The sequence below is a fragment of the Trypanosoma conorhini genome, assembly GCF_003719485.1.
Source record: "Trypanosoma conorhini strain 025E chromosome Unknown Tco_14.4_contig_00752, whole genome shotgun sequence".
Taxonomy (NCBI): domain Eukaryota; phylum Euglenozoa; class Kinetoplastea; order Trypanosomatida; family Trypanosomatidae; genus Trypanosoma; species Trypanosoma conorhini.
Window position 1 is genome coordinate 1 of NW_021704843.1, and position 7,916 is coordinate 7,916.

The following is a 7,916-nucleotide window of genomic DNA, read 5'->3' on the forward strand; positions in this document are numbered from 1 at the left end:
CAAAAAAGAACTTCATATTTCTATTCTTTCCCTTGGTTTTGACTTTCTTATTAGCTGCCAGGCGGCGGCTTTCGGCCATTTGGCGGCTGATTGCCTTTCGGTGGTCGTATTTCACGGGCAGGCAAAGCACTGGGGCCTGTGTTTGCCCCGCCAGCCCCAGGTGCCGTGACCATGCTCCTCATCGCCGAAACAAAGGACCCCCCCTCGCCCGAAGTAGAGGATGGTGCAGAAACCGATTCCACAGGAGGCGAGTCAAGTGTCTGTGCGACACCTTTACCCTCTCTGTGTCTTTCAACGCACTCTTCCAGCGTTGACCTGTTTCGTTCAATACATTGAATCATATTATCAAGGATCGCAACCTCCCCTTGCGGTCTGGAGGTAGATAACCCGTGTAGCACGACATCATAGATGACGTCAATACCATGGTTTTGTACATAACGACCTTCCACCGTATTCACAATGCAGGGGCGCTCCTTCGATGGTTGTGAGCCATTCTGCTGGTTCTCCGTGTCATTGTTGGAAGTCGCCTCTTTACTTGCAAAAGCAGGGGGTATTTTTAAGTAGCGTTTCTTACAGTATTCCTCGTGCAGAAAGCCAAGCGTATTCATCGTACCACCATAGTTAAACAACATGACCGCAGCTGCACGCCAGGGCTCCTCCCTGCAGTCAGTTTGCCATGAAAGCAGTACCGCCAAGCGGTATGCCTTAGCTGCCGTCATATCATTTGTTGCGACAAGTGCCCTTAAAAAGGACGCATACGTTCTTGCTGGCTCCTGCCCAGCCACTTTAACTACCGGTAAAACGGCCGCACGGTGAATACCTACTCCAGTATCACGGCCCACAACATGAGACACAAACAAATCCGAACTTTGATTATAAGGGATCCCTCGACGGACTGAAAGCATCTTTCCCGTCCCATTTGACGACGGTGACGGCGACGACGACGACAACGACGACGACGACAATGACCTTGCGCATGAGATTTCGCTCCGCTCTGCGGGTATTACTTCATGAATAAACAAGGCAGTTGATCCACTCCGTGCAGGAACCTTGCCCTTGATGAATGCATACGTCGGAATCCCAGCGCGAACAGTACCCAATACCCTCCCCAGCCAATGCTCCCATGGAACATTATGCCACAATCCTCCATCTTCCACGTTATTGCTTCCTTTCGAGTGTCGCGCGTGGGTCGTGTCCTTCATTGAGGCGCATCCAAAGCCGCTGGTGTTCACATAGGTCACCATATTTGTCCCGGGACGAAAGGATGACTCTGATACGCTCATGGTAGGCCGAACAGTGATTGGAGTAATAACACGCGTAATAACAGGGGATCTCGCTAGGGGACTAGACCAAGGAACCTCTGCCGAACAAATTAAGTCCCACGGGCGATTTGCTTTGAATACGGCCCATTGAAGCAAGCATGAAGCCCCGTCTGTGGAGTTCCAAAGTGCAGGAAAAGGGATGGGAATTTGACTCGGAGCCCATGTATCAATGAAGCATATTTGGCCCACTTCAGAGGGAGGTACATGTGATTTTAACGCAGGCGGAGGCAGAAGCCCCTCAACAGGTCCCAGTAACCGGCGATAGAGCTTTTCAAGAAGACCTGTCCAACGAGTTCGAATAACCCGTCGTATTTTAATGGCATCTTTTGGAGGATGTGTTTGTGACATCACATCATACAAAAGTTCAAGCTCTTTCAATTCACGAGCAGCGTTTTCGTCCGAGACAATAGGTGCACCTGCCACGTCACCGTCCCTGACAACATAGGCATACGCCTGATTGCGTGAGACACGACTATACATAACGATGCTTACAGCCTGTTGAAGACTGTATTCTCGTAGCTGCCGTACAAGTGCAGTTGGGCCGTTGTCTGTTATCCATCGTATTGTGGGGTCCAAGACGGGAAACAGTTGGAATTCACCCGGCAGAGACGATTGACTATTGGAACCAACTTTCTTCTCTTGTTGACGGGCCGATATGTGGGCTGTGATTAATTCCTTACCGCTATTAAAGAGAAGGCGCCCCAATGCAGCAGCAAAGGCGTTGGAAACATCTTCTTGCTCAATAAACCAGTGCTCGCCCTCGTTCCAGGATTGCTGCCCAATCAGGAACAACTTCCTCAGTGAGGCAGAGTTAGTCGGGGGTCATAAGGTAGCTCTCCATGGTGCGCAGAAGGGCGTGGTGGACATCACGCAGTCGACACGACAGTTCGTTCTTCAAACCTTCTACAGCGGCTGAGTTCCGAACCGCCGAACTACGCCGCTCCTTTGCAATTTCCCATGCACGATACACCAGTTGTAATTCTTGAACCAATGGATCAATCAGAGGATCTTCTTCTGGGCGTGTATTCGTATTTGTAGACTCCATCGCTGCGGTGCTCGAGGTGCCTTCCAGTGACGCGGTCCATGATGACTCAAGATTGCTGCTAGTCTCGCTTACATCCATGTCCAGCAGCAAGCCTTCCTCCATCGGAGATGCTCCAGCGCCTGTGAAGTCCTCTGAAAAGGATTCCGTTTGGAGGTGACCTGTTGTCAGCGTACGGGCAAAGTTGCCCTTACCTAGAGTTTTTGTAGCCTCCATACTGTACACCTTCTTCGCGTGGCGTATCAACCACATGGGGGATGTCTCGTCCCGCCACTGTGGAGGAGAATTGATAACACTGAGGAAAAACTCGTCGTGTGTCTCGATCCACCGCAGCAGGCCTGGCTCCTCCTCCTGTATTGTAGTGAGCACATCTTTTAATCGACCGGGGTCACGATCAACGTATTCCACAATGCACACCATAACGGGGTGGTCCTGGAAGGACTCAGGAAAGTGGCCGCGTTGGCCCTTTACAAGCAGGAAAAGGTGACGCAGGCCACGTCGACCGAGCATGAACACCAGTGGCTTAAGGAACCGGTACAACCCCTTGTCGTTTGGGCCAACTCGGATGCTCATGCCGTCATCCACAGCCGAGACCACGGGAACAAAAAGAGGCTTTTTGTCGCCGACAGCCTGCTGCGCGGCGTGGGTCTCCTTCGCAGCGTCCACAAACTTCGCCCTTGCGGCATGCGCCGTTTTCCTCAGCGCGGGCCTTCCCATTACCAAAACGCACTCACCCTGCGGGGGGGTGACTTGTTCCAACAGGCGCTGGTCGGGCTCCGGGACCCCCCGCCGCCTGGCGTAGATGGGCCGGCTGCCCACAAACAGCCTGACGCTCTCACGCTCGAAGTGCAGCTGCTCAACAGCAACATCCACCAGGTGCTGCACGGTGAACGGGGGGTCAACAGAGCACTTTCTACCCGCCACCGTTTTCAGCTCAATCGTTCGTGGCGCATCAGACTGAGACATCTCCCCCGAACACTAACACAGGGAATAACCAGGGCCCACAGACGCGTACGAATCAAAGAAAAAAAACGGCAGAAACAAAAGCAGAAAAACTACAACTTTTTTTTTGTTTTAATCTGCACCCTACAACTGCAGCCAAGCTCTCCCCGTGTGGAAGTCTAATGTGTATAATAATACAAAATATTTACAAACCTACTAGAAAAAAAAAAAAAAACAGGGTGACAAAATTCCCGTCTTCCCCTCCCCCACCCCCTTCTTGCCGGTTGCCCCCTGCTTTTCCGGCCACGGCGAACCGCTGAAGCCGCGGAGAAGAGGCCTCAGGAGAACACGCGGTTGGCCAAGCAAGAACAACCACCGAAGACAAAGAGGGAGCCAAAAGGAAAAAGGAGACACCACCACCTACCGGAAATTCCGCGGGCAAAGGACCTAAAGAAAAAAAGAAAGCGAGAGAGACATGATACATATATAATGCAGAAATATATAAAAAAGAGCCATCACGAGCGCCGCAAATGATTTTCGCTGCGGCCATCCCACAAAAAATGGCGCGCGTCGCCACGGAGAGAGAAGTGGCCAAGAGTGCCGAGGCGCAGTACAAAACAAAAATTCCGAGAGAACGCGCGCGAAAAAGGGAGTTGGAGAGCAAAGAGCAAAAACACACAAAAAAGCAGGTAAAAGGAAAAACAGTGAAACAGAGGTACAGCAAAAAGGATCCGACTGTGTGCAAGACAGCCGTCGCACGCGGGGCTTGAGAGGGCACACAGGTGTGTCTTCCCCCATCAAAGAAACACACAAGTAGAAACACAGACATCAATGCATGCGATGCTCGATTGCAATAAGTGCGACCCCATATACCCGCTCATCGGCGTTTGTGTGTATATAATGCGAACGCGGTTTAGAAGAAGAATCGGGGAAGGAGTCAAAAAAAAAAAAGTGTGTGAACACGGGCGCGTGCACACACGCAGCGCGCACACCGGTGGGGGTATTGGCCTCATCAGCAAACTGATCAAACGATGAGATGGGGGCAGAACAGGCCCTCCTACCACCCACAAAAAAAAAGACGTTGAACATTGCCTGTACGTAAAATACGCAGCAGGGGAAACAACAAATACACAAATAAGACGTCAAAAAAAAAGAAAGAAGTAGGCGCACTGGGGCAAATAAAACAAAACAAAAATCATGCGAAAGGGTTTTCTGGAAGCCAGGCAGTGTATGAAAAATGTCCCAGGCCATCCCACACATACACAGAAAAAAGGCGAATACAAAATGACACGGACAGGAACCTCCTACCCTGCACTCGGCGCCATCGATTCAGTGTCAAAGCCCTTTTTTTTTGCATTAAGTATATATTTGCGTTTTTGCGTGTGTGTGCGTGTGCGAAGGAGCTCAGCTGTGGCAGCAATGAGATGGGGCGTAGGGACTGGTCCGGCTTGTCTGGCCGTAATCGCGGCCACTTAAAATTGACAATTCCGGCGCTCATCCATCAAAACGGGAGCAAGAGAAAACAAAGACGGACAGATTCCAATCCCACGGCGACGAGGATATAACAGTAGTATATATATGTATATACATAGAAATAATATATGACCAATCTATAGCAAAAATACACATATTGTGCCAAAAAAAACAAAAACAACGGTATGCCGCGAAAAACGGAGATATCACCCTCGTAAGTCGGCAAGCATCCATACATACACACATATACACACACATATATATATATATATATGATCCCAATCGAAGTGGGAGCATCGATGCCACTTACGCAGGTAGATATATTGACGCATAGAGGATATATACATCCTGTTCGCTCCTTCGGGCCACCGTGGATCGCGCCGTGCTGCCTCCATCTTCGTACCTCCTCCTCTTCTCTCCTTCTCACAAAAGCCGCGGGCGCGACCTGCGCCCACCCACGCCAGCCCCTTCCACACCGCAGGGAGCATACACGGGACAATCAACACATAAAGAAAGTTACAAACAGAAAACCAAGCAACCAAGAAGCCGCAAACTACTTGCGGCGAATACCCCCGCAAACCATCCACACGCATCGACCAGAAAAAAAAAGCAATAAAAACAAAAAAAAATTAACATACAACCAAGAAATGAGCCGTTCGGGTGTCTGCTTGCTGGTGGAGAGGAAATACATGTGACCCAGAGCGTACACTTGAAAGTTGCCCATAAAATTTGACGTTAAACCCATGGTAAGTAAACGGCTCACGCTCCGAGATGGTAAAAGTGAGGCAATGTAGCCGCGTCGTACGCACCAAGGTCATATAAGAAGAATGGTACAAATACTCACCAAAAAAAAAGGGCAAAACAAACGACGATGAAAAGTAGGGAACATGGAAAAAATCAAGCTCTCAAACCATAACTACAACCACCCCATGCAGTAGCAATGACGGTAGAAAACGAACCATAACAGCATTAACTCACCTTCAAAGAAGCAACATACATAAAAAGAAAAAGACAAAAAAAAAAAATAACATTGTTTTTACCTCATTTACATGCATACATCCAGTTATTCCATACATAAATATATACAATTGGGATGAGGGGGTAAATTTCGTTGCGGTTCTGTCATACCCCTTTTAACAGACAATGCATTTCCGTTGCTCTTTTCCCCCTCATAGCGTTGCCTGTAACGGCGCCGCCACCTCCGGCCCCCCACGCACGCGTACATATACGTAGCCGGAGTCGCAGTTACAAAAGAAAATAATAAGGCAAGGCGAAGAAAGTACTTCTGTGGGCGTCAGCTTTCAATTTCATTCAGGTTTGTTTGTTTTTTTTCCCCCAACTTTTTTTTCTTCAGTCTTTTCCGCTCCTCCATTGTCCCCCATCAAACGCGCAAGAACGGCCCTTATTCCCTCGCTTTTTACACTTCTCCCCGCCACCGCCTGCGCCACCAGAGGCAACGACGAGAGAGTCGGGTAAAGTGTCCAACCAGAGGCGGCGGGCGGGGCAGTGACGAAGGGGGAGAGAACGAGGCAAGGTGTGCCGGGGAGAAGCATTGAAGAGGAATCATACCACGCAAAAAAATGAAAAGAAATAAAAAAATACATCAATGAGGGAGTGAATAGATGTGCGACCGCCATGAAGGCAAGTGAATCAATGATGTAACTCGAAGAAGAGTTCAACACGTCGAATGCGCCCCACGTCAACATTGGCAAAAGAATGCGAGGAGCAATAATAGAAAAGAACATAAAGTATCGTGAATGCTACAATGTCTGCACTATCCACGTGCACGGACAGTGCGGGTACGCAAGTAAGAAGAGCACAACGAGTGATGGACGGAGTGACTCCGTTGCCCTTCTTATCACCAGTCAATAAATGCTGCTGGTATTGTCCAGAGAACAAGTTTTTAAAAAGAGAAAGGCCCTCCACACCAAAGACAGGGAAAACCTGTTTTTTTTTTTCCTTCTTCTGCCCTGTGCTAAACACAAAGAACAAACGAATCAGCAATAGTGCACGCAGGCCAAAGCTGCCCACCCTGCAGACCAACCCCCCCCACCCCAAAGCTCCCCATGCATCCCCAGCAACGGAGGCACACGCACGCACATGTCGGCCAAAGAAGGAAGGCAGGGAGGGGGTTAGTGAAGGCAGGGGAACGTGCGACACAATCCCCGCACGAGAAATAGTAACAACCCAAGGAAAGAAACAAACAAACAAAAAAACACACACTATCACAAAAAAAAACTCCGTGCCAAACAATACATCATCCACCGCATTGCGTAACGGGGAACTGGACACGACTGAAATAAAAAGATGAAGTAGCAAAAACAACGGCTTGAGAAACCCCGCAACTCACAAATGGGATTAACGCTGTCATCACTCCTGCACTCACCGCACACCACACCACCAGCCCCCGGCCAAACCCCCACACCTCTCATTCTCCCTTTCCTCTTCCCCTTCCCACTCCTTCTTTTTATGCCGACAATTCGCTCGATTCCCCTCGTCTCGCTCTTTGAAGTGAAGAAATTTTTGTCTGGCCATTTTCCCCTAAGACTTTTTTTTCTTGTAACTCGTCTCTTCTTCTCTTGGTTAATCCGCCTTCTTCCATATTCCCCTCCGCCAATACGGAATACAGCAAAAAGTGAGAGGAAACAGTGCCAGGAAGGCGTTGCTCAGAAGGACTGAGTTTTTCCTCTCTTTTTTCCCCTTCTCTGTGGCCTCAGAAAACTCACACAGAAGCCACGCGCAGCCCGGCAGGCAACGGGTGGGCGCGAGCAACGGAGAGCACACAGAGGGTCAATAACGCCAGCCAATGCGAATTGGCAGTGGGGTCCCACAAAGGGCGGAAACAAGTGAGCAGGCCCTCGAGCAGAGAAGGAAAAGAAGAAAGTTCAGGCAAAACAGCACATAAGCCTTGGAAACAAATGGAGCAAGACACCACGCGTGATAATGACAACGAAAAACTGAGTGAAACAAACTAAGAATGCGAGAAGCAACTGCACACAAACGGAGCAGAAAAACAATATACGATGGTTACAAGAAAAAAAAACGACTGCAGTAATAACAACAAATGGGAGAAAAACAAACAAACAAACGGCGGGTTGACTAAGTACGCGGAGGGCGGGGGCAGGTGTCTTGGACAG

General features: G+C 49.4%; 2 protein-coding genes across 2 annotated transcripts, besides 7 other annotated features; both read right to left on the bottom strand.

Annotated features, from left to right (window-relative positions):
• Positions 1 to 50: 50 nt before the first annotated feature.
• On the bottom strand, positions 51 to 1,802 carry Tco025E_08325 (uncharacterized protein; the record flags this gene model as incomplete). The annotated part of the gene is made up of 1 exon (XM_029375176.1): positions 51 to 1,802. One exon carries the CDS (start codon positions 1,800 to 1,802, stop codon positions 51 to 53), a length of 1,752 nt encoding a protein of 583 aa, XP_029224704.1.
• Positions 1,803 to 2,133: 331 nt separating this feature from the next.
• Tco025E_08326 (uncharacterized protein) lies at positions 2,134 to 3,330 on the bottom strand (the record flags this gene model as incomplete). Its single annotated transcript, XM_029375177.1, has 1 exon — positions 2,134 to 3,330. The coding sequence occupies one exon, from the start codon at positions 3,328 to 3,330 to the stop codon at positions 2,134 to 2,136; it is 1,197 nt and encodes a 398-aa protein (XP_029224705.1).
• A 1,547-nt stretch (positions 3,331 to 4,877) lies between these two features.
• Positions 4,878 to 4,909: a microsatellite.
• A 97-nt stretch (positions 4,910 to 5,006) lies between these two features.
• Positions 5,007 to 5,053: a microsatellite.
• A 114-nt stretch (positions 5,054 to 5,167) lies between these two features.
• Positions 5,168 to 5,204: a microsatellite.
• A 175-nt stretch (positions 5,205 to 5,379) lies between these two features.
• Positions 5,380 to 5,408: a sequence feature (A-rich).
• Positions 5,409 to 5,761: 353 nt separating this feature from the next.
• Positions 5,762 to 5,807: a sequence feature (A-rich).
• Positions 5,808 to 5,825: 18 nt separating this feature from the next.
• Positions 5,826 to 5,866: a microsatellite.
• A 1,094-nt stretch (positions 5,867 to 6,960) lies between these two features.
• Positions 6,961 to 7,001: a microsatellite.
• The last annotated feature ends 915 nt before the right edge of the window (positions 7,002 to 7,916 follow it).